This window comes from Silurus meridionalis, chromosome 12, assembly GCF_014805685.1.
Source record: "Silurus meridionalis isolate SWU-2019-XX chromosome 12, ASM1480568v1, whole genome shotgun sequence".
NCBI classification, from domain to species: domain Eukaryota; kingdom Metazoa; phylum Chordata; class Actinopteri; order Siluriformes; family Siluridae; genus Silurus; species Silurus meridionalis.
Genome location: NC_060895.1, coordinates 15,163,544 through 15,190,493, shown reverse-complemented (window position 1 = coordinate 15,190,493; position 26,950 = coordinate 15,163,544). Strand labels below are relative to the sequence as shown.

The window sequence follows — 26,950 nt, the reverse complement described above, 5'->3', positions numbered from 1 at the left end:
TTTAATCTAAAAGTAAGGAGCCCATGTGAGGTCATTGGTGATGTTTACCTGAAACTTCACTGGTGTTTCGTTGTAGATTGTGTCCTCAAAAAAGTCCACCACATCATTTATTTTTTACTGACATTTTTTTTTTTTTTGCACCAGTTCTCAAGTTGTTGTACCTCTTTCTTTGTCACCTCAGCATTATTTGAGAAGAGGCCCACACTTGTATCCAATTTTTTGCAGCAATTACTGCTGGCTCGAATGCAGCCAGATTGCTATCGCGATCGTTCGTGAACAGGGTGAAAAGAAGTGGCTTTAGAAGATAAAATATGGTGCAAGATATTAAACCTTACTATTTGGGAAAAGTCAGAAAAGTCAGGGATGTAGTGGCAGACTGAGAAGTGATTATGACTTGTGAATTATGAATTATAATCATTACAGAACCACAGTGGGTAGCTTTTTTTTTGCATTCTCCTAGTTTCTCCTAGGATCTCTGGTTTCCTCTCACCTGTATAAAATATGCAAGTTGGTGAATTTTCCCAGTGTTCCTGGGAAAGACTCTGGATCCACCACAACCCTGAGCAGGATAAAGCAGATACTAAACATGACTGAAAAGTTTGAAATATGATATGATATTATGATGATGATGATGATGATGATGATGATGACTACTATTTAGTACTGAGACTCTAACACTACGCTCACCAGGTACACTAAAACACTTTATATATTATCATGTATTGTGCAAAAAAAATATGTAAATAAATAAAAAGAAAAATCCCAGTAGCAAAGACTTATGCAAAGCATTGTGACTTATGCAACACTAGGGCCAGCTGAAGAGCTGCGTGTCCGAGCCTCAGGGCGCTGATACGCATGCGCAAGGGGATTGTGTACATTCCTGAGTGAGCAGCATAATGGCGGGCGTCCAAACGGTTAAAGAGCCGAGCTCCCGTTCAGCTGGAGGCTGAGGTGCAGAAGTGGAGGAACAGTTTGGAGACAACCACAACGTGTCGTTTAACCTTCTCTCGTAAGGAAAACACGTCCGCTATGTCTTGTGCTGGAAGTCAGGGATGTTTTAAAGCTCGTCGAGCAACGTAGCGAGTCTGTATGTTTAACTCTGGTTGTTTTATATAGTGGAAGGCTTTAGCTAATAGCAGCGGGACACGTAGATATAGACGCTAGCTGCTAGTAGCTCGTCGGCTGTTCTCGTCCAACAGTTTCGGTCAAGCGATATAAGGTTTCTGAGAGAGTTTTATTTTAATATAAAAACACCAAACAACGAAGCCTGCTCACAGAATACAGAACCCGTTTGGCGAAAGAAGCGGAACGAGGAGGAACAACTGCAGCGAGTGAGTAGAAACTCGGCGTTAGCGAACTAGCACCTCACACACACACACACGCGCGCGCGCATATATATATATATATATATATATATATATATATATATATATATATATACTGGTAATAGTGCTGAAAACGACCCCTAAAACAAACGCGTTAGATTCAGACGACACGATGGAGCTCGCTTGCTGCTTGCTAGCCCAGTTGCACCACCAGGAACCAGGTGTCAGTGGGAATCTAGCAGGCTAGCTAACTGGTCATGGATCTGTAAAGTGCACACGTCAACGTTTATCTGGGATCCATTTAACTCTGCTCGCATAAGCGCCTGCTATCCACTCTAAACTAACGGGACTGCAGCCTGCGTGCATTCAGGCATCCTTTCCCCCCCTCAGTTTCATTCATGAGCTTAATCTTCCAGGACACGATTAAAGAAATAAAGAGATGAATTATAAACCTGCCTGTTGCATGAGTCAGTTTTAATCCCTCGTTTAAGGTTTTAGATGGAAAACCAAAGTGTTTGGCTCAAGTGTCATGCCCTCTGTGTTCATGCTTGTCTGTATGTGCATTGAACTTTGTTATATAAATGTACTGGGGTATTTGGGTTTTTTTTCCCCAGACGTGACACTACACTTTTACAAGTCCATTAGATGATTGTGAAACAGTGGGACAATCCCTTTAAACAGATTTCGATAGTAGAAAATACAAGTCAAAGGAACTCCTGTTGTAAACAAGTTTTTGTTTGCCTGTACAGTAGAAATAACACATGAACTAATAACACAATTCATGGTCGCTTCGGACTTTCAGTTGCGAAAGAAGCTTCAGAATAAGTCATAACACTGCCCAGATCTTGGCGGGGCATGTTTAACTAATCCAGTTTAATTTTGTATATATATTTCCCTTTGTGTTGTTGATTTTTTTTTTTTTTTTTATTGCAAAGGCAGACAGGATCGTGCGTTCTTACAAATCACAAAGGCAACCAAAACAAATTTGTCTCTTGATCCTTGTTTTGGATGATCTTATCAGCAACTTGTTTTCGCAATTCTGATCAGTCAGCTCACATAAATCAGGCTTGAATCATGTTGTACGAGAACGCACGGTTGCGCTGCCTAGACCTCTGAGGTTTTAAACTCGGGACTAAAAAAATATTTAAAGCGACCATTGTGTAAAAAAAAATAATAATAATAATATTACACGCAGGAGGTTCATATTTCCAAGACTTAAATACCAAGTGAACAATTTGGGCATTTTTATACCCCAGATATTTTATATCAGTGCATCATTTTCACTCGCTTCAATTTTCACAGCGGAAACCTTGTATAACGAAGTTATTTGACTTTTTAGCCTTTTGTGTCTGTTCTGCTCCGCTGCTGGTGTAACGCCTCACCGATTTGCCACATATTTGTGCTCCGACTAACACAGTGTCCGTTTGTTTCTTTTCTGAGTCTCCACATTGTGTGTAGAGCAATAGGCTTTTGTGTATGCATGGCAGATTGGGTTGCACTTAATCCTTCTGAATATAAGCAGGCCACGATTTGGCCAGTAGCCGGATTGTGATGAGAACTTCAGCTGCATCGCCACGTCTGCAGGAGTGAGATTAATGATGCCTAACCTCATGGGCTTGGTGTGTTGGGGTGTGAGCAGGTGAAGTTAAAGTGGAGACAGGTTGGTTCTCACTGTTTGAAGTGTGCTCATTTTTAATGACAAATTATGAGAATCACGCCTTGCATTGACAAATCTTATGCAGGTTAATGTGAATCATTTATGTATCCAATTCCACAAAGACATAGATTGGATTAGTATAATGCTACAGCATTAGCTTCACCAACGCTTGTGTTATTGATACTGATGACTGTGTATGTGTGTGATGTTGATCTCCATATTGTTTCAGCTCCAGGGAAAACTATTCAGGGAAGTCTTGCTCAGATATTTGTTTTCAGTGTGAACTGTTGGCCTTTAACTTTTTTTTTAATGCCTCAGTTCTAAAGAAACCATAAACATTTTATCAAAATGATTTATTTAAAATATTTAGAATATTTAAAATCTTGTTGTTGTTTTTTTTTTGTTCTTTTTTTCTCAAATGACACCTCTTTCCTCTCTCTTCTTGATATGGTGGGCAGATTTCTGCTTGTAGGCCCTAGTTGGTCTAGAAGTTACTTACTAAATAAGTGTGATTTCTTCCTTCAGTGAATGTCACACTTCATATATAATGTTGAACAGTGGCATAGTGAAAGACGCAAGCTTGATCAATTCGGTTTGTCTCATGAATTAATGATAATTTTTAGTTTTTTTGGATCACATTCATGTAAAATATTAACAAGTTTACAAAGCTTTGCAGTATATGTGAAAAAAAAGCACACTGTCTGTGCGATGTTGCATCTATAAAGGTTTATGTTGTTTTTTTTATGCTTTATTTTTTTTCTTTTTCCTTTCCTCCTTTCTCCTCAACAGGAAAAAGTGCTGTCAGGAGCATCTTTTGTGCTGACATGATCAAAAAATAAAATGGCTCACGTGAACTACACCAAATACACACATACACTAGCTCTCCCAAATACTTCGAAGGTATTCAGTATTAAGTTTTTATGAATTATGTGTAGCTTAGTATATTTCATATGACTTTAACTGCGGTGTGCAGGAATATAGAAACGAAGGCGCTGCTTTTGTGGCTAACCAACATTTAGACTAGTGTAGGCTATGCCACTGTTAAAGCTTGACCGGTCTGTGACATGAGAAAAATGTTCAAAAGCTAACATTAGTTGCAGTGCAATAAAGCTGAAACACAACAATGCAAATGGAACACCATGTCCTATTCCTCATGTTCCCTCACTTGCATGTTTGTGTCTTTGTCAGGAGAAAAGAGGTGCTTGTGAAACTTTTGAGCTCAGGTTAAGCTTCTCTGCTATGACAAAGTTCTATTGCCTTGTTTTCTTACACTGGTTATGCAGTGATGAGGGACAAAGCTAGCTGACTCAAAAGAACCTTTTAAAGAACTTTTGCACAAAAAAAGAAAAGAAATTGCACTTATTGCAATGTATTTCATCACATCATAGACTGATGGCACAACTGCTGTGACCTCAGAAAAAGCTCTTTGTCATTCTTCTATGCAGAAGTGTGAAATAAACCTCCATGACCAGCCTGCACATTTTTATTTATTTTTTTTTCTTCTTCAACGTTTTTTTCCCCATGACCGTTAAGCTGGCCAGCTTGCTAATAATCACCTTGGCAAAGTTGGCAAGCAAGATAGATTACCAACGAACTGCCCTGCACAAAACCCATATGTTTTTCCAATTTATGGCTCCTCCTTAGTTTCTTTAAAAGATAATACAGAGCTAACTGTACTCTTTTGTTGATTCTCCTTATTTTTCCACGACTCTTGATAGCCACAGTTAAAATGATTTGTCACTGCTTAAAAATACACCACAAGGCCGACCCCTCCCTCTCCAAAACCGGCCAATCTTCCAGTCCTGCCATGGTCATGTTTATTTTGCAAGCAGATTTCAAATGGAACATTTATTGTGTCGATGTAGATAAAACGCTAGTTAGTTATACGTACATCAGGGTTGTACGCGTATGCTGTTCATTTGCATTCTGTGGCAAATTTAACATGACGTGTTTAGATATCGTGTATGGAATGGAAAATTTTCATGTCAATATGAACTTGGATGTCATGTAACAGTGGAATTGAATAAAAGCATTTACTCTCAAAGGCTAATAGGAGTGGTGGTGCTGCATGTGCCCATAGACTGTCCCAGATGTGCAGAATATTGTGAGGTTGTCAGCTTATGCAGCTGTAAAATTCTCGTATGCCATTTGGAGAAACGAGTTACATCTATTTATAGCAAATGTACCAAAGTTGTAATTAGAGGTTGACCGATTAATTGCTGGAACTATCATCAAAAATCCATACAGTGTTTTTACAATAGCGGATGAAATTCTAGAGGTGAATTACTAAAGCCACAAGCTGCATGCTGCACGGAGAGCGCTATATTATATTTGATATATTTAGAATTTATATAATTATATTTATTAATGCATATATTCATTTATTTCCTTTAGCACATTTTCATGACTAGTACTAATTATTTTTATATAAAGTACCAGTGAACGAGTAGAAATAAAATAATTCCCCCATTTTTAATGACCTGCAAACAAAAGTTTTTTTTTATTTTTTTATTTTTATAATATACAGTGGTACCTTGACCTACGAGTGCATTAATGTACGAGTTTTCGGAGATACGAGCGGTCACTCGGTCGATTTATTATTTTTTTTGCTTTGTTACGCGAGCAAAAAATTGAGGTACAAGCTCGAGACGTCGTTGCTAGATGGCGAAACGAAGCCAGAAAGTGAAGACTGTGACGAAAATTAAGATAAGCAAAGAAGAAAAAGTAAAAAATTAAAAGTTTATGGATACGTAGTGTACAGGAGTGATAGAGAGAGTAGCAAAAAAATCGTGTTTTCCCTCCTCTGCCACTTATTGCCTCTCCCCCCTGCCCCTCTCCCCCCTCCGCCGGCGTCTGTTAGCTCAAGTCGTCTCATCTTCAAGGTAAATACACTGTATAAATCCTTTACATAATCTTTACATACTCTTTCTATTATGTTACTATACAAGATTTGTTATTTAGAAATGTATTTTAATAATAACATAACATAATAACTAATTTAATAACATGAAACATTAAAAACGGGGTGGCATTTTGAGGATTGGAACGGATTAATGCCATTTGAAGTATTTTCAATGGGGAAAATTGATTTAATGTGCGAGCAAATTCAGATATGAGCTAAGCCACGGAACGAATTAAACTCGTAGGTCAAGGTATCACTGTGTGTGTGTGTGTGTGTGTGTGTGTGTGTGTGTGTGTGTGTGTGTGTGTGTGTGTGTGTGTGTGTGTGTATATTTTAATATCCAACTGAATGCGCATTAGTGCAATGATAATGGTCTGAATCCCACCTGCTGCACTACATACATCGGCTGAAAGGTAATCATGCTGGCGGTGGAGGAATATTTACTTCACGTATTAGTTTATTCGCACGAATTATGCTGTCGGAATCAGGAAGTCTGATTCCGATCAACGTGAAGTGCAACGCAAACCTAACGAGGTGCCTGCTGATTAATATATTTTGCCAGTGATGTGATTGTGGGCAGCACATTTCAGCTTTTACTCGCTCTGTGTGTTCACTAATGGATTTATTTGTCCAGCTGTGCATGATTCTGGAGTTCTTTGATGCTACACCTCTGCTTATTATTCTAGTTACCTTTCCTTTGAATTGGTTAGAATCAGGCATATCGGAACAGACATGTATGTGCTGTTGTGTATGTGGTGTGCAATGTGCCTTTTCTTTATGTTTCTGAGTTTGACAGTCCAGGTTTGGTCTGTGTACACAAAATTCAAACGGCTGTAGTGCAGGACCAGGTGTACAGAGCATAATGATCTGAAAGGTACTGAAACTGTGTAGTGAGAAACCACAGTGCACTGAGTGTTTAATCAATGAAACTGAAAACCTAATAATAAAGTGAAGAAAGCAGTGCAGTGTTGTAGTTCTGGTAAGTCTACTTTTTTGTCACTGTCCATTATTTCACATGGGATTAGAGTGTAGTATTATTTTAATAACGGTACTGTCAAATCAATGAAAATGTTCTTCCTTATAGCTTATGTGTATAGAAAATATATTACATTAGTAGAATAGGCATAGCTGAACTTATCTGGCTGACCCTGGGAGTCTTTATAAATTTTATTTTATCATTTTTATTTCCGGCTTCACTGAGCAGATGGATGTAGGTAGGTGATATAACTCACATTGCACTTAAATTTAAAATATAAAATTTTATAAACATATATATTTAATATTTTTAGTTTCTTTCTAAATTCAAACAGTGTGAATTTATATGGATTTTTTTTTTATGTAATTTTGTGCATCTTAAGGGCAGGATTTTTTGCTTGAGAAATTTCGCTTGTTCCCATCGAGGATTTTTTTTTTTTCTTCTCTTGTCAGTTGAACAGATGTGTTCATGGGTCATCTCTATTCATATTTCATTCTCGTTTTCCCATTTTCTATTTCCCCACCCACCTAGCATTAGTTTTTTTTTTCTTTTCTCATGTCATGTAGTTTCAGCATAATTTCTGTAAAAAAAAAAAAAAAAAAAAAATTAGGAAGGAAGTTTTGTGTGTGTGTGTGTTGAGATTGGATAAAGTTCAGTCAAACGGCTGTTGTAGGGATGTGTGTAGCCTGACTTTTTACTGCAGTTGTTTTTACTGCAGTTTTTTGCTGTTGATTAGAGAATTAGAAAGCTTTTTTTAAATACAGGGTTCTTGCGTTCTAATGTGCTTTCAAAAGAACAGTATCTCCACCACTTGATGTAGCTTTACAGTGTTAAGTGTAGCACCAGGGTCCTGGAGGCATGTTTAGGGATTTTCACTGTGTATGAAAGAAATGACAGTAAAATAGTAAAAATAAAAGTTTCTTGACTTGACTGGACCACAGAAACCTGGGGAAAGTCCTTAAAGTAGCCTTTAAATTTTCCCTCGTTGTACTGCGTAAATAATCAGGTTTAGAATTAGGTGAATGAAATGCCAACTTTTTATTTTTATATATATATATATATATATATATATATATATATATATATATATATATATATATATATATATATATATATATATATAAAACCACTCACTCACCGGCCACTTTATTAGGTACACCTTACTAGTACCGGATTGGACCCCCTTTTTGCCTTCAGAACTGCCTTAATCCTTCGTGGCATGGATTTAACAAGGTACTGGAAACATTCCTCAGAGATTTTGGTTCATATTGACATGATAGCATCACGCAGTTGCTGCAGATTTGTCAGCTGCACATCCATGATGTGAATCTCCCGTTCCACCACATCCCAAAGGTGCTCTATTGGATTGAGATCTGCTGACTGTGGAGGCCATTTGCGTACCGTGAACTCATTGTCATGTTCAAGAAACCAGTCTGAGAAGTAGCCATCAGAAGTACACTGTGGTCATAAAGGGATGGTCAGCAACAATACTCAGGTAGGCTGTGGCGTTGACACGATGCTCAATTGGTACTAATTGGCCCAAAGTGTGCCAAGAAAATTTCCCCCACACCATTACACCACCACCACCAGCCTGAACCATTGATACAAGGCAGGATGGAGCCATGCTTTCATGTTGTTGACGCCAAATTTTGACTCTACCATCCGAATGTCGCAGCAGAAATGGAGACTCCTCAGACCAGGCAATGTTTTTCCAATCTTCTATTGTCCAATTTTGGTGAGCCTGTGCGATTTGTAGCCTCAGTTTCCTGTTCTTAGCCATCAGGAGTGGCACCCGGTGTGGTCTTCTGCTGCTGTAGCCCAGCCACCTCAAGGTTCGACGTGTTGTGCGTTCAGAGATGCTCTTCTGCATACCTCGGTTGTAACAAGTGGTTATTTGAGTTACTGTTGCCTTTCTATCAGCTCAAACCAGTCTGGCCATTCTCCTCTGACCTCTGGCATCAACAAGGCCAGAGGTTTACATATTGTTATGGGGCCATGATTAAACTAAAATCAGCGTAAATGTGACGTGCAGATAACCAGCCGTGATCTTTGGAGCAGGATTTGAAAGAAATATGAGTAACTAATTTCAAATGATGGTGGAATGTAGTTAATAATTTTTCACTATCCGTAAGTCTCTTGTTTCTAGCTTACTGTGACTTTTGTGGGATATGTGCATATTCAGCAACAAGATATTTACTGAGATCAGGCATTGAAGTGTTGTGCAGTCAGTGTTTTATTTATTAAAAAGGTGCAGTGTAATTGAGTTCAGCGGCTATTCATTTATCCCTTCCAATTTTGTGAAAGCATCTCTCTAGATCCTCATTTTGTGGACAGGTACATTGTCATGTTGGGACTGGTTTAGGTCTATTTGCTTTTCTCTGAATATAATTTGAAGCGTGGTTGTGCTAATTTTTTCTCAGGTTTTGATGCAGGGTGAAGAGGCCATGGAGGCAGATCGTATTCCAATTCAGGCATACATTAGGGTTGAGGTCAGAGCTCTACAGCTGAGCCACTCAAAATCTTTCACTCCAACCATATCTTCATGCAGCTGGCTTTGTGCACAGGGGCATTGTTTTGCTGGAACATGTTTGGGACTCCTAGTTTAAGTAAAGGGAACTTTGTTACCACATCCAAAGGCATTCTGTACAATTGCACATCTTTGACTTTGTGGTAACAGTTTATGGAAGAACCACATATGGCTGGAGTCAGGAGTCCTAATACTTTTGTCCATTTAGTGTTCATTTGGCCTCATAGTACACGTAAAAATAACGTGATTAGTTTAATCTATCATTATTTGAGATTTGCCTACTGTGTGTGTGCGTACATACGTACGTACATACATACATACACACACACAAAGTGCAACCTCGATGCTCGCGGGGGTTACGTTCTATGACCTCTTTTGAGTAACAAAAAATGGTGAGGTTTTGATTGTTCCTTTTTCAAGGGGAATTGTACATGTACTGTACTGCAAACTCAACAAAAATTGTGAACTTAAAATGAATAATACAATAATAAAATAGATTTTTGTGTAATTTATTAGTATAAACTCTGTTTTGAAATGTTACTCCCAACTTCCGAGCCACTCGCGGCTTCTCGCGAACTATCAGATTTTTGGCGAGTTACTCTTAGTTCCAAATGAATAGTCGCAAACTATCCACTGTATATATAAATTGTTTGATGGGCAAAGAAGAAAATCTTTAAATGATGAATATATATATATATATATATATATATATATATATATATATATATATATATATATAGTGTGTATATATATATATATAGTGTATATATATTTATAGTTTTCTAAGTAATAGGCAAAGATTCGATTTTTTCCCCCTTAAGACTGTACTTGTATAAAAGCATTTAATCTTTTGTTTAGAGTTTAATTAGAAACAACTTTTCTCCCTGTGTAGATCATTTGTCATTGCCGCCTTTGCCTTGTTGCAAGCCAGCAGCGCCAGGCTAGTTAGGGAAGTGCTGGCAGCCTTCTTCCTCATGAGCCTCTTTGAAGTGGTAACTCAGGTCTGTTAACAATTTTACAGCGTTACTTAAACACAGATAACATGTAGGTCCAGATGACGCTCAGCTGGGTGTTTGCTTCTCTGGTTTAGTAACACCTGCACACTATTAACCATTTTCTCTGTCACTCTCTTTCGTTATGTTTTCTTGCTGACCTATAATATCCTCATCATTGTGGAATTGTAGGGTTGTGTGGGTGGTGTTGAGTACTGTGACATTGCAAACGAAAACTCTTGCGTGTGACCAAACAGGGGTTGGGAGACAGCTCATGTCATCGCCACTTGAAATAATTGCCGCTGACTCAGAGGCGTAGCACATGAGCCTGGCTGTCAGTGCGCTCGCTCTTCTCTCACTTCCCACAAGTCCTAATAAGAAGCCGTGTTCGCACTCTGGCCTCTTGCTCCTCAGAGAGCAGATTTGGACGGTGAGGCTGCACCCCATCGCTTACGTCACTTGGCTAAGAGGGGCAGTGAGAGCCAGGTTGTTCTTTGTGCACTCTAGCACCATTGTATCCTGACCGCCTCTGTGTGAAATGTGGTGAATCACAGGGATCTAGTTTCCTAAAATCAATGGGTTTTGATTCAAAGCTCATTGAGCTTTTTCTATTACAGTATTGTTTAGGTATTGAGCGACCTTACAATTTTTCGATGTTAAGATAACGATAGCCTGGTGACAAACCTGAAAAAAAAATTTGAGTTTCACGAGGAAGGATAAACGTAGCAGTGTATGCCCCGCCCTCCACTTGTAAACCGGATACTGACACATACATATATTCTGTATAGTTGATAGTGTGATACTGAAAATTTCTCTGTTTTGGTAAATGATGTACTGTTATATGTTAAATTAACAAAGTACAGTATACTACCCCATACTGATCTTTCTTTAAGACTTCTGGGTAGGCTAGGCTATCTCTTGACTTAAGTCTTTTTTCAAGCTACGGTGGGGTCAACAGGACGCATCTCCATCGTAAGTTGGGAACTACCTGTACATATATATATTAATAGAAGGAATCTCCAGTGTCAGTGCTTTGTAATGGTACATTATCCACCACTGGATGGATGGATGGATAGATAATAAAGAAATCTATCTATCTTTCATTGCACAGGGTACAAGTTTCAGTCCATATTGTGCAAAAATATATATATATATATATAATTAAAATTATATATATAAGTTTTAAAAATGTAAACATTAGTGATCTGTGTTAATATTATGGTACTGCACTTTCAAAGTCATTATATAGATTGTGTTGGAATGCATAAATACGACGTAGTGTATAAACATGTGTAGTGCAAAAGTTCTAAGCATTCACTGATGGTGTTTCTTGGTGTACTTGATGGCTTTGGGGTAAAAAGATGGCTTCAGGATGGTTTTGTGGTAGTGTTCTGTCTTGATAGAGGAAAAGGAGAGGCTGGCAAGGAAAGACTTCTTACAGCTGCTATAGTGAAAGTAATAACAGGAATAAACTACTTATTAATTAAACAATAAATGTAACATTCACAGATGTTTAGACTGCTTGAACTTCTTTAATTAAATGAAAAAAATGCACATGTTAGGAAATTCTCTGTAGTGTAAGGAATAAAATCAAACTTTGAAATTAGCTGTTGCAGGAAATTTATCGCATTTAGGGTGGCAATAGTAATTACACAGCACCCCATTGTAGATTATGTTCATAAAACAGCAGATTTCTGTTGTGTCTGCATGGTGCATTTGTGTAGTTGCGCTGATTCCTATTCTTCTTTGTTTTTTTTTTTCTTTCCTGCATCCATCCTGCAGATGTCTATGATCATGTGGTGGATATCTCACCATTAGCTCATTTCACATCTTTGTGTTTTGTTTGTATTTTGCTTTATTTGTAAGTTGCCTCGGATATAAAAGCATCTGATAAAGGGCTAAGCGTGTTTAGATCTACGAACACACTCGCCTACACACTTCTCAATTATATTCTTACAGCTGATTCACTGATAATAGAGCTGACAAGGCATTTTTTAAGACCTTTGTTCTTTCTGTGTACTTTTTTTCTCTCGACTGATGTGGATTTCCTGAGAGCTCTAAACTTTGTGGCTAATGAAAAGCAATTAGCTAAATCAAGTCTTTTATAATTTAAATATTTCTGAAGAATGTTGCTGGTTTGCATTGGACGTACTCTGCATAAATAACAACAATGCGAGCGTCTTCACTGTGTGTGGATGTTAATTAGAAGCTTGTAAAGCATTATTATGACCAAAATTAGTGGGACATATTTGGAACGTTGTTGCCCGTCTTAGGAACCTCATAACTTACCCCCTAAAAGGGTCACGTCTATAACAAGTCTTTATAAACATTAATGTTTTATTGTTTAGTGTGTTTTAAACTTGGTTTTGTTTTGGCAGGAAACAATAGATTTTCCTGGAAGTGTCCATACTGAGAGGAAAGCGGAAAACTCTTTTTCCCTTAAAAGATGTTTTGTTAATATGCCGGTTCGATCAGTTCATATATTACCTTGAATTATTTCTCCTGCTCATTTTACAGGCGGTAGAATGCGGTGTAATCTTTTCAGATGCAATCACTTAGAAAATCACAGTCTTGATTGATTTGGACGGAACTAAATTTCCCAGAGATACGTAGGTAATTATTACATTACCCCACCTCCCCATGCAAAAGTAGTCCAAAAATAGGCTTTTAGTCGAATCCATTCTTATGACACTTAAGCATGGGGCTGGCTGATTAAGCTGATCAGCTCCTTTAACGCATGCGCCAGACACTAATTAGCTTCAAGGACGCACGCCATTTCCTACTTATTAGCTCCCTGCCTATGATTCACTGCAAGTCTGATCAATCACAGGGAGCACAGGAGTGTGTGTGCGCGTGCATGAGCACTAATGCTTTGTAGTCATCGGATCCATGCTGTGGCTGATGGGCTTTTATTTGCATTACGCTGAATGCGTGTGGTGGTTGTGGTGGTAGGAATGTGACGGGGAGAATAAAAGAGATTTCTTTGTGCTGTTTCACGTCACCCAGGCAGCTCGGTACTTAAATACAATGAGTCGGGCTAAAATTAGGCTCTGTTACTACACGCAGCTGTGTTAAAAATGTGCACCGGGTAAAGAATAACACGTGACGTTTGACGTGCCGCTTATTCAGTGTTTTACCTCGGTTGACCTCAGGAAGGTAAATGAACTATCGTGAAAAGGGTTTGACACGGTTAGAGTTTGAATGCTTCTATTTATTCTTTTTGCTATGACTAGGATTAAATATAATCACAGACGCTAGGTTTATTTTCTGCGTTTTTACCTTGGTGTATTTGGAAACTCAGTCATGTGACTGTTTTTGTTTGCCTATTTGTGACTCTTCAGTGCATTATTTCTAAAGGGGAAGGCTGTTAACATGTAATCAGTGTCGATTAGGTGTTTCACACCTTTAGGGGTCCTTTAATTACTTCAAGTGAAAGGCACACTGGACTTGAATTGTAGAATACAGACGGGGAGAATATTCACCAGGATTAAAACACCTCAAAAATTCCCACCATTTCAACATCACTGTTTCGTTATTCAGTTGCTCTGACGTCTTTTACATCTGACTAAACAACTGACTTGACTTTTGTGCATTCTTTGCCTCCTCTAGGTTGAATGTGGGAGTCATGGCTGAACACCCCCCTCCACTGGAGTCCGGCCAGTTAATCAGCGCAGATCTGGCACTCCTCACACCACAACCACCTCCACCTAGCATGGTCAACGGAGATGGGGCCCAACAAGTAGGCATGCCAGGGTCTGACTGCAGATGATATGATTAATGACTCCGTTTGAGTTCAGCATGTTTCATCCTCAGGTTCTCATGTTACATTATTGTTTGAGGAATTGTACATTTGTTCCACAAGTTCTACATTTTCCACCAATGCTAGACTATAACTTTTTGGTCCTCTTTTAAATAGAAAAGATAGTAAATAATAGATTGTTACAGTGTCACAGTCACACATGATCAGCCGTTTACCGCATTTACATACCAATGTTTTGATAGTACTAATTAAATTGAATTTCTGTCTTCATTTTTAGATCAGATTTTTTACTTCAGTCATACTTTAACCCTTCTTTGCCTGGCTATGATCTCCCAGAACTTTAAAACCTTTCTTTATGTACTTCTAAGCATACACAGGTAGTCCCCGAGTTACCATGGTTCGACTTACGATTTTTCTATCTTACAATAACGATAGCGATATGACAAAATTAGTATAAATATGTAAAAAAAAAAAAAAGAAAAGGAAAGTGATCCGTTTAGAGCAGAAAATTATAAATCAGCATGACGCAGGAACGACTGTCAGTCATTGCACCATCTTCGACTTACGATATTTTTGACTTGCGCTCGGGTCGTCGTAACTTATCTTCATTGTAAGTAGAAGACTACCTGTATCTCTAAATCATAATGCAGCAACATTTTGTTTTATCTGCTCAGCACATGCATACATAAGGATGTGCAAACGTACATACAAGGATGTGCAAACAAAACAATTATAAGGAATTATTCCTTTATGTACACTGGAGCTTATATGTTTTTAAATGGTAATTGATATTTTTAGACCCGGTTATTATAACATGAACCCTACGCCCTGTGCATCACACAGTGGTGATGATTAGAAAGAGGATTTAAAGCCTTCAGATATCAGCGTTTATTATCAAATGTTGAAAATGTTTTGGCCGGCATTATTGTGAATGTTCTTCGTCACAAAGGCAGCTTCATGGTCCCAGAGACGCAGTGCGTCACAGCCTTGGCCTGGTAGTGAGCAGTGTCATAAGCAAGGCACTGAATGAAACCAAGACGGATTGATGGCGCTTTTACATTCATACTAGTTTTCCCACTTTATAAGAAACGATCAATTTCTTTGTCGTTCTACTTGAGTTCTGTTCAATCAGTTTTTTCACTGGACACGAAAATAGCTTGAACATGCAAATCCTATCATGTTCTTCTTCTCTCTGTTCTCATTATCATTACCTCATCATCTTCCTTCCCCTCTGTTAATTTTATCACTTGCTGCTCGACTCATTCATAAATCTTTCCGCCTGTTAAAAGCACTGACTTCATTTTGGTTAATTCCACTTATCCCCCTTCTTTACTGTTTGCGTCAGGGGTAAAGGACGTGTATGCTATCTATGTGGTGCTGATTGTAAAAGGTTGCACCTCATACATTTACCACAGGATTAGAATAGTGATTACCCTTCACTAGTCCGAGCAGGAAGGACTCCTCTGGCGTTGAAATATAAAATATCTAGCGGAAGTCACACCAAGTAAATTTGTGGTGTGAAGTATGTGGCATCGTGCCCTCCTCTTCAAATCTCAGTCAAGGGTCCCTCTCCAGCTGTGAACTATGCTGCATGTTGTCCACTAATGGTTTCGACAAGGTGAGTGTGTGTCAGAGAGCGAGATATCTCGTGGTCCCAATCAGGGTACGATTAAGTGGAGAGTTCTCGCACATGGATCTATTTAAAGTGTGTGTATGTTGATTGGGTTTGTGTGGCATGTTTGTTGACAGACTGGCTGAGAAAATGGTATACTAGCAGAGCTCATTTCCGTGACCTTTTCCAGCTACACACTCACTCAGCCACCACCCTCCACCGACGCACTTGTTGCCCAGTGTGCTGCTTGGTATTAACGCACCACTGGTCCATTACTCTTCAGACAGATTAGAGTGGAAACTAGTGAGGCCAGATATCAGTGTTGCGCAGGAGTCACTGCCTAGCAGCATCGTTAAAACTCTTTTACAAAAACCAAGTGGAATATGCATGACGCCATTCACATTTTCCATTCATTGCCCCCCCTTTTCTTCTGCACTCCTCTTTTCACTCTCTGCTTGCCTGTTTGTATGCAGCAGATTTTGACCCAGATTATTCAGACTGTTGACTATTATTTACCTGATGGCCGAGGTACCCAGCTGTTTAACCCACTTGTAAAGCTTGTAGAGATCACAACCATTTCTTAATTTCTTTTGTCTTGCAAGGCTCTACCCATCAGCCCTGTTCCGTGCCCTTTTACGTTTTTTTATTACTTTGATTTGTACACTTCCTTGAAATGTTATAATTTTATAGGTGTACCTTTTGGAGGTGTTAAGAACCACATCTAACCTAACACTGTTACGAGGAGGCACGATTTATATTTCTTGTGAACGGCAATGGCTGTTGCAATAGACGTAAAAGCCGTGTTTGGATTTTATAACCCGTTGCAAGCTTGGCCATTCCGCAACCCTTAGTGCAGCCCGAACCCCACGCTTGCTGCTTGAAAGGTGTATCACAAAGCTTAGGATAGCGAGACAGCTTTGGGTTTAACCTGGGCTTAATGGCGTCACGAAAGAGGTTAAATATCTAGCTCAATTACTATGGCAACCTGCTTCATAGACGATTATGTTGGAAACCACATGGGTTAAGCCTACCGAACATCATCCGTTTGAAGTCTTTAGTGTCCCTGCATCCGCAACCTATCTGTCTAAGCAAATAAAAATCATTTTCATTCAAATGAAGCCTGACATTTTGCTGCCGTTATCTTCATGTGCTTCATTCAAAAGTCTCGGATGAAACTGCATGCGATCATGATTTAGGTGACTGGCTGCTTTTGTCACCAGTAAAAAAAAAATTAATGTTTAATTGCCTACTTAGGAAGTTAAATGAACGGTTTCATTTATAGTCATTCCTGTTTTTGTTCTTGCCAAAGATTACATTGCTTATGAAGGTGTACAATCTTTAATTAACATCTCTGTTCTTTATTGTTGAAGGAGAACTCCACCCCAAAACATGTTAACCACGCTTATTTAGAAATAAACTGGGACTTTTGGGAGTTTTCGCTCCATGTTCGTTATTCCCATGAGATTTTCATGAACTTAAGTGCTGCGGATGTCAAAGGAGGACATTGCGAATGCAGTGACTTTAGTGTTTAATAAGAGAAATGTGTGCAGAAATAGTATAGACATACAAATATTGAGTCCATATTTCCAGAATGCGCTGCACTGACACGTACTACGACCTGCATGAGTTACAGCAGAGACTCAAAGATATGATAGCGTGAAAGTTAAAGCCTTGAAAGCTGGTTTGTTTGAGGAGAGCGTACAGCTGAGGAGGTGAGAGACTTCATTTCTGTACTTTGGACATTAAATTAAAGGGGAATTGACTGTATATAACCTGCACATTCAACAGGGCAGAAGATGCATACAAAAGGTACAAAAAAATCCCTGGGGGGGAGAATAAGGCCAGTTTAACAGTGACCAGACCCCATAAAGCACCAGGCACGTTCGTCTATAATTGCTTTCTGACGAGGTTAATATTGGCCTTACAATACTGTGTACAAAGAATGGAAAATTTGATTTGTCATGCAAAGTCTGTTCCTCTAGGCCTACCCCAGTCTGACTTCTGCCCAGTTTTGTAATTGTGAAATACAATATATGGACAAAAGTAATGGGACACTTTTTCCAGCCATGTGATTCTTGCCTAAACTGTTACCACAAAGTTGGAGTCGCATGTCTTTGGATGCTGTAGCATTGAACTACGCGACCCAAACCACTTCCAGCATGACGACGCCAAGCTCTATGAAGACACAGTTTACATGGGTTGAAGGAGAGGATCTTGATTTGCCTGCTATAGAGATCTGGTCCCAATCATGTTGAACAACTTTGGGATGAATTGCACCCCAGGCCTCATTGTACTCCGTGTACATTAGTGTCTGTCTTTAGTGAAGCTCCTGTGGCTAAATGAGCTCACTCTAATATCTAGTGGAACATCTTCCCAGTTTATTATAACAGCAAAGGCAGAATAATTATGGAATTTTTGGAATGTTCAAAAAGAATCTGATTGTCAGGTGTCCACATGCGTTTGTCCATATACTGTATTTCTTCATGCTGAGTGTCGTGAGCAGAGGTCCTTGTGATTAGAATAGACATCAGCACATTCAGTAAGCTGTTTTTCATTCACAGCTTTCTGTTGTGACTGTAGTCCGACCGTTCTTGACCACGTTATTCTTACAGATATATCTGTATTAAATATCGCGGTCAGTATCGTCCTAAGGCTGAATAAGGAACTTAAAATTGTGTAAACACTTATTCAGCATTTTTCCACAGCGTGAGAAAGGCATTGGCATTGACGTTCTCAACTTTTGTTAATGATTGTTAATGATCGTATGATAATAATTAACATAAAGTATATTTTCTGTGTTATGGATACAGTCGGACAAAATGCCTTCAGAGCTTCAACATACTGCAGATTAACATTTTCATATACCTTCCACTGTGTACACACCTTGCTGATTGGCCTACAGCTCCATAGAGACAGTATCTTACTGTGTCCACTATTCAGTTGGATATGAATGTGCTTATCTGGATGAGGACACTATTGTACAGATGAGGAAATCCGAATGTGTAGCTGTAAAATGTAAATGGTTAATAGCTATGCAACTTGGGAACATACACTGATGCTGAGTTGGGAAAAGAAGGGAATCCTGCATATACAGCCAGTAGTAAAGCTTATGCTACATGCTACAATGAGGTACCAATACACCCCTGTCCTGCAATACCACACTGTTCATGTTTATCCTGTTTGGCAGTTTATATTAGTCCTCCTTTAAATTTACAAATAGCACCGAATATAACTCAGCTTGCAAGGTGTTTAAGGACTACATCTTTATATATGAAAGTGATGGAGTGTTTGAGGTCAAATGTCATAAACGAACACAAATACTTGAAGAATTCTGACCCTCTGTGGAAAGTCCAAAATTTTTGCGATATTTTTTGAGAGCATAAAGTTCACATGGACTGAAAATTGTGTCTTTGTCCTCGGAAGAACATTCTCATGGGAATTGAAACCCATTGGTTGAACTACTGCATTGCTCTTTTGTTCAGCCATAAGGCCATTGTCCTTCTGTGTTAGCAATCAGCCGACTCTCAGCCGAAACTTTGTTCAAATGTTAGGGTTTCCCAGAGCACTACTACTACTATTCCTTTGTAATTGTTGAAAAAAAAACGATTGGGCAAATTCCATATGCAGTGTAAAAAGTATCATTCTAGTTAGACAGTCCTTCCTCAGACTCTGTTGTAGCCTCTAGTACCCTCACAGCAAGTTGGGGAAGAGAATGCTGAGACTGAACTGCACCTTATTCCAGATGAGTTTTACTGTCTGCCCTGCAGCTTGAATGTACTGGATTAATAATTAATGTACAGGTAGTCCCCGAGTTAGAAAATTTCAATCTTAATATGATGAGAGCGATTTGAAAAATGTGTAAAAATAATAAAAATTTTCACCGCATTTAAATTTTATTTGAATTACTTTGGGACACTGCCAGGATGTGCGCATCTCCTGCCTTGTGAGATGTTTTTATCTCGTCAGGGGTCAACAGAGTTCAGTTGTCCCTGTGTTAAAGTGCATATTTTTTCTGTGTTTTTGTTTTTTTGAACCCTGATTTATTTAAATTTTTTTTAGCTCATTTGCTTTTTATCATCGTCGCCAGACGAACATATAGACTGTACAGTTTTTACATTTAACTAGAGAATTGCTTTGTTTAGCAAAATTATATACTCTACTTTGTTCAATTATTAACAAATTGCAGAATATTACTTCATGCTGATGTATGATGATTTAAGACTCCTGAGTCGGCTAGGCTTTGTCTTGACTTGATGATATTTCTAAGTTATGATAGAGTCATCAGAGCACATCTCCATCATAAGTCATGAACATCCTGGATTTTTTTATTATTATTATTTCTGGTATGCTTTGTTCACTTATTAAATAATATTTTTGCATGTTACGGGTGACTTCCTGACGTTTTTTGCTTCTGTTTTCTCGGACTGATGCCTAACAGGTGCTGAGACGAAGTACACAAACATCATGAGCCATGTAACAAAACAAAAAAAAAAAACAGGGACCATTGGGGCACATGCAGCTCTTCAGCTTTTTTTCTCCTGAGAAAGTGCTCGAGCGGGGGTGGTGTGTGAAGGGGTGAAAGAGCAGCATGTTTTCTGATAAAGGGCTGGACAAATCAGAAGATCTGGCCAAGCAGATTTCACTACCAGTCGAAGATTTTTATGATTTCGCCCCAATGGAGAAAGATGGAAACATTATACTTTGGGGTTGTTTTTGCGTCTTTGCTTGATTTCCACTTGATCTGGATTGGTGATTATATATGCCGGTTGAATGACAAAGTATGACCATTTCCAATAAGTGCCTTTTTTTTTTTTTTTTTTAATTTAAACCAAGTCTTTTTTTGTAGGTTCAGTTACGAATGCAAAAAAAAAAAAAGAAAAATTCTACTTGCGATTTATTTTAGCTAAAAATCTTTTTTTTTTTTTTTTTTTATTATTATTATTATTTTTTTTTTTTGCATTTGTAACTGAACCTACAAAAAAAGACTTGGTTTAAATAAATAAATAAAAAAGGCACTTATGAAATGGTCATACTTTGTCATTCAACCGGCATATATTATCACCAATCTGCTGCACTACACACATCTACCAAGATGCATTCTGCTGACGGGGCAAAAAAATAGACACTAGCCAAACTCCAGAGGTCCTCATGTGCTACCACTTTTGAGTCTAGCTAATTAGCTTTCTTGGTAACTAGCAAGTAAAATGTATCCACCCTGTGAAGATATGGATTTAGTGAGGTGTGGCTAGCGCAATTCTGTCTTTTTGTGGTTTCTGTGAAACAGGATGCTGAGCCGCCTTTTATTTTGGCAGGCAGACAGCAAAAGCATCTCATTTGTTTTTGCATACATTATGTTTGGATCAACGTCTGCCAAATATTCAGTGTGTTTGTACCCCTATTTTCCTTCTTGTACCAAAGGCCATTATGCTGCATCTTTGCAGAACGCCAACCAGAGGAGGCATGAATGTAGCTCAGAGGCAGCACAGGATTCATAAATTACAGCCTACCACAGTACCAGAGTAATGGCCAGATCTGTGCCTGCTCAAATCATAAAATGTCAGAAGCAAACATTAATCTTGTTAGGCTTTCTCCTAACCCAGTGCCATTTCTCCCTCTGGTCACCGCTGAACTAAGCAACGTTTCCATAGCAATGCGTCCTCTCTGCGGATTCCGCTCTCTTTCGGTGTGCGTGTGTCGTATAAAGGGAGAGAAAATGGTAATGGCTGAGAAAATTCTCTGTAAGGCTAGCAAAGTGTCTCAAATAACAGCAGTTTCTATTCACCGCGCCTGAGCCGAGTTCTCACTCTTGTCACCAGGAGCATGCTGATAACACCAAAAGGATAAGGTTGCATTTGCATAATAGGTTTCAGTAGCACCAGGCCGCTCCTATTGAGCTCTTATGATGTCTTGCAAAATCCAGGCTAAAATTTGGCTTTTGTGTTTGTCTTGACCTGATTTGGGACTTGTAGTAGATCTTGGTGTCTCCTGTGGATATAGATCTGGGTGAGATCTGAATGTTCTCCTGTAGCCAGTAGAACTTGAGCTGAGGATATATATGACACATGGATCATTGTACTCGCCATCTACAGGTTCTCACCATGCCCATTGGATATTTGCCTCAATTTAAGATGGATTATAGTTAATAGACTTAAAGCTTTAGAATGAGAACATATTCCTTTACCAAATATGAACCTTTATTTTCTCCTTTTTTTTTTTTTTTTTTTTTTAAGTGATGGTACTTTTGAAAAGTGAGCCATGCCGTAGGTGCAGCTGAATCAAACAGCATGAAGCTTTATTAGTCCTACACCACCACCCACCCTGTCTCTGCATTAGGAGACACATCAGAGAGGCCAGTCTGGAGAACAGTCATTCCTGGTCGCCTCCAGTCAGATTGATTTCATGGGCCTATCGTCGTGTAAGTCAATACTCCCCACAGTGACGCTCTCATACTCTCCTGTCAGAGCTCTGCATTTACTGCTAACCACCCTCACCTCACTTCTCAGCACTGGCACCAAGTGGGCTGTGTGGTTATTACTGTATTTCTGCTAAAAAATAAACCCAGTTGGATGCACATGGCCTAGCGTTATACGCCAGGCTGCACCTTAATATGTTGTTAATTGATGTCGACCGATTGATCGGGCTGATTTTTGGCATTTGTTTAATTAATTGGCATCGGCCGATAGTGCTGCAAATTAGGCCAATTATTAGGCGGGCGCACGTGAGTCAACAAACCGTGCGTGTACGTTATGCCCCTGCGTGAGAGAAAATAACTCTCCCATATCAGCAGGTGGCAGTAGTTTGTATTTGGCTCGTGGTATTCAGCATATGTTTAATTGAAGCAATTTTTTTTGTATCATGTCTTATTAATTAACTGTTAGATTCAATTAGATTAGAAGGTGGAAAAAAGAAAATCGGCATCAAATATCGGTCATTGGATGCCTTAATTTCTAAATATCGTCATAGACACCAGCCAGAGGAAAAACCCTTATCAGTCGACCTCTAGTTGTTTAATGGAGATGTTGGTTTCCACAATATTGCTGTTGTAGAAAAGCTAAATTTGTATTCTGTACATAAACCCCTTGAACGAGGTTATTTTTGCTTTTTAAGTCAGGGTTAGGTTTTTATCGCTCTGCTTCGGAGTGCCATTAATTGCTCCAAATGTAAATCAAATGCATGTTTGCGAGAATAACATAATTAAAACAAAATTATCCAGCCACAAATGTGAAATGTTGTCCAACGGGTTGTAATGCGACGAGCGAGAAATGCTACTGACAGACTTGAACGTCGTAATCCACCGTCCTTTTAGCCAACATTTTAACATAGTTTTTGGACGAATGTGTGGTTTGAGTGCCTTTTAAACAACAAACTTATCATTGATCATCAAAGATAATTGTTTCCCCTATTTTAGATTTACAAAGTTCCAACCTTTATACGAGTAACCGATACAATAAACTACAGATATAAAGCAAACACATTATGCCTCATTAATCATTCAGTAATTTTCACATAATTGCTGCATAGTATTTATTGAATGTTTGGGGAGAGGATTGGTAGGGAATCAAGGCTCACTACATTAACCAACATGACCAATGAACCATGTGTACAAGTAATAACCACTGGAACAGTTGTTATTGCCTTTTTGGTTGATATACCTGAAGCATTTTAGTTGGCTGAGATGGCTAATGGACTTTATTAAGTGGAATATAGTGGCATTTTAATTATCCTTCAATTTCCTCCATAGTAGTTCTGTAGCATGTGGGGTTATTGATTATCTTATCAGTATCACAAGCTGTAAGGTCAAATAATGCTATAATTATTTTTTTGCTGAGAGTTTAATCGTGTATCAAGCCTCTTGTCAACTCTCACTTTGATTGTAAGGAGCATGTCATTAATATGATTCATTGTCTGAGAGCTATACTATATTGCCAAAAGTATTGAGACACCTGACCTTTCCTTCTACATGTGGTTCTTTTCCAAACTGTTACCACAATGCTGGAGGCACTCAAATGTATAGGACGTCTTTTTAGATGCGCTATAATATAAGTTTGCATTCACTTAAACCTTTAAACCCAAACCTGTTCCAGTATGGCAATGCCCCTGTGCATACTGAGCTTCTTGAAGATATGGTTTACATGGAGAGGAAGATCTTAAATGGACTGCTATAGAGCTCTGATCTCATATGGACACCTAATAAACACCTTTGGGATGAATTGAAATGCTGACTGCACCCCAGGTCTCCTCACCTACATCAGTACCTGCCTTTCATAACACACTTGTGGCTGATGAACACACCAAAATCTACAACTTTTGGAACATGTTCCCAGAAGAATGGAGGGAATAATCACATACTATATAAATGACCAGGTGATACTTTTGCAAATATGGTGTATAGTAGTCCTGTACTGTATCAACGTCTTAAATCATGTCAAGTGGCTTTTATTGTCATTGAAACCATATTCATTACAGTACATTTTAAATTTATGGCATTTGACAGATGTTTTTATCCAAACTTACAAATATCTTATATATTCAATTGAGCAGTTGAAGGTTAAGGGCCTTGATCTCAAAGCCTTTACAGATTGACCTTTTAAGAAAAAATTCTATGCAAAGCTAAAAATAAAAAGGCTCTGCAGTGTAGTGGAACTCTATAAATCATGAGCTGGGCACTTTAAACAGATCTTTAAATATCTTTTCCTAAGTATGTAATTGAACAGTTGTAACTTTTAAATCCTTCATGCTCACTAAAGCCCATCAGTTTAGTTGTGCACCATCAGAAAAAGCTACATCCCAGGTAGGCTGGCTGCCCAGATGGTATTCTTTCTCAAGCCTTAAAGCAATGCGCAGCTGACCTATTACCAATCATCGCTCATTAATAACACTTGTCCACTGTGACTTGCCACAGCTCAGCAACAAATGCAAATGTAGGAGTATCTGTATCTCTGGCAACGGCTTGCTTCACTTTATCACATAACTGTAGCTCTGAAAACAGGAGGAGCTCACTGGAGGTTATCAGAGGGTGACTTAATCGACATGAGTAATAAAATACGATTGGTATTTCAGATTATTTTTTTTTTTTGTGCATTGGATACAAGTTGCCATTTGTATAACAGTGCTTCATTTTTTTTTTTTATATTTGCACCAAAAAACTATTTATATATAATTATTAGTAGATGCGCTATACTTTTATTACTGCTAAGTGAGCAATAATTTGTGACCAATATGGTATATGTAGATTGATTTCTCCTTGCTAAACTGTTTCTCATGCGTGTTCTCTCCACACAACTGCTGCTACGTTAATGACATACAGTACAGACCAAAAGTTTATATATATTATATATACAGTACAGACCAAAAGTTTGGACACACCTTCTCATTCAAAGAGTTTTCTTTATTTTCATGACTATGAAAATTGTAGAGTCACACTGAAGGCATCAAAACTATGAATTAACACATGTGGAATTATATATGGAATTATATACATAACAAAAAAGTGAACTGAAAATATGTCATATTGTAGGTTCTTCAAAGTAGGCATCAAGAGAATGCCAAGAGTGTGCAAAGCAGTAATCTAAGCAAAAGGTGGCTACTTTGAAGAACCTAGAATATGACATTTTTCAGTTGTTTCACACTTTTTTGTTATGTATATAATTCCATATATAATTCCACATGTGTTAATTCATAGTTTTGATGCCTTCAGTGTGAATCTACAATTTTCATAGTCATGAAAATAAAGAAAACTCTTTGAATGAGAAGGTGTGTCTAAACTTTTGGTCTGTACTGTATCGCAACGCCACTGGAGCCAAGGCGTGTCTTGAGAGATTAACATGGCATAGGTGGAGCTGCAGCTCCCTAGGGATAGAACAAAAAACATTTTTTTTTTTTTTCTTCGCCACTGAAAGGGCCATGCATTAGAAATTAGAAGGCACTTAAATAAATTTATGATTTGCTGTCAGTTCGAACCAAAGTGATAAAAACGAAATATTTACCATATTGAACTGCGTAGCATAATTTTCCCCAATGCATTGTATTGCGTTGAATCAAATCAAAATTGCATCAGACTGCATCAGAATAGGTGTGAATGGTATTGCATTGGTAGTCGCTTTATATGCATCATTTATGTTGGCTTCTTTTTTTAGATGTAGTTTGCATCGGCCTCAGTTATGGAGATGCATATTATATAGTCGCTTTAAATAAAAAGTCAATAGAAAGTCATGTGGAATTTACCCAAACTAGATTATGGGTTTTATGGTGAATAAATTTCCGAATGAAGCTAATACCAATTAAAAAAACTGCAAGGAAATTAATAGTAATAGATGATGAGAATAAATGAGCCTTTAAATTTAGCTGCAAGTTTTGTAACTGGTAATCCTTTTAAATTTGCTGAAAAACGTGAGAAACCTCTAAAAGCTAAGACACACTCGGCTTACCTGCTATTGACGAGATATAAGAGAAGCAGTTGGAGCCAGACATTAATCAAGACATCTGTGACGACTGTGTTTAATCAATTTTTACTCTGCTCTATTTTCATCTCCTCCCATATGCCCAGCTTCGGCTTTCATGGTACCTGAGCAAGAAGAGTAACCAAATTCAGCAAAGAAACTCCAATACTGAGTGGAATGCTTGTTGGTGTAAATAGCAACAGCATAGATGATTATGGCTATACTGCTGAACACTTCCATGCCATCTGCTGAACTAGTGCTCGTAATAAACCATTTGTGTCAATTGGGAATTGAGTTAGAATAAATACCATATGTGTACAATTCACACAAAAACCCTGAGACCCATTCCCTCTCATCTCTTATCAATTTATTTATTTTTGCTGTTTGTTGCTGTGAAATGGTAGAATGGTAGCAGTGTTACCTGAAGTATCTCCAGCTCAGAAAGTCGTGTTGGAACCAAGCTAGCTGACTAACATTAAGAACTTGCTTTCAGTGTTAAAGGTTTAGACATGTACAGCATATGATCCTTTAAATTACCCAATCTAAGGTCAATATTGTTATAAACTAATTTGAAAGTATATGAGATGTGCTTTACATTGATGACTGTGTTAGCAGCCATGTTGATTTGACGTCTGTACCGATTTAAATATGATTAAATTTTCATTGGGAGTGACGAGGACGGACAGGATTAGAAATGAGTTTATTCATTTATTAGGCACCCCCCATTACAGGTGGGATGTTTTGGAGACAAGCTTGGAGA

General features: G+C 38.3%; 1 protein-coding gene across 3 annotated transcripts in view; it reads left to right on the top strand.

The window, feature by feature from the left end:
* The first annotated feature begins 885 nt into the window (after nt 1-885).
* fndc3a (fibronectin type III domain containing 3A) overlaps nt 886-26,950 on the top strand; it is a 62,415-nt gene continuing 36,350 nt past the window's right edge. For 2 of the 3 annotated variants that reach the window (XM_046862625.1, XM_046862621.1), the window contains exons 1-2: nt 886-1,331; nt 13,989-14,118. In XM_046862625.1, coding sequence (XP_046718581.1) covers nt 14,005-14,118 — 114 coding nt within the window. In that variant the 5' untranslated portion in view covers nt 886-1,331; nt 13,989-14,004. Of the gene's footprint in view, nt 1,332-13,988; nt 14,193-26,950 lie in introns of those variants that run through there. The other variant, XM_046862624.1, reaches the window with a different exon arrangement.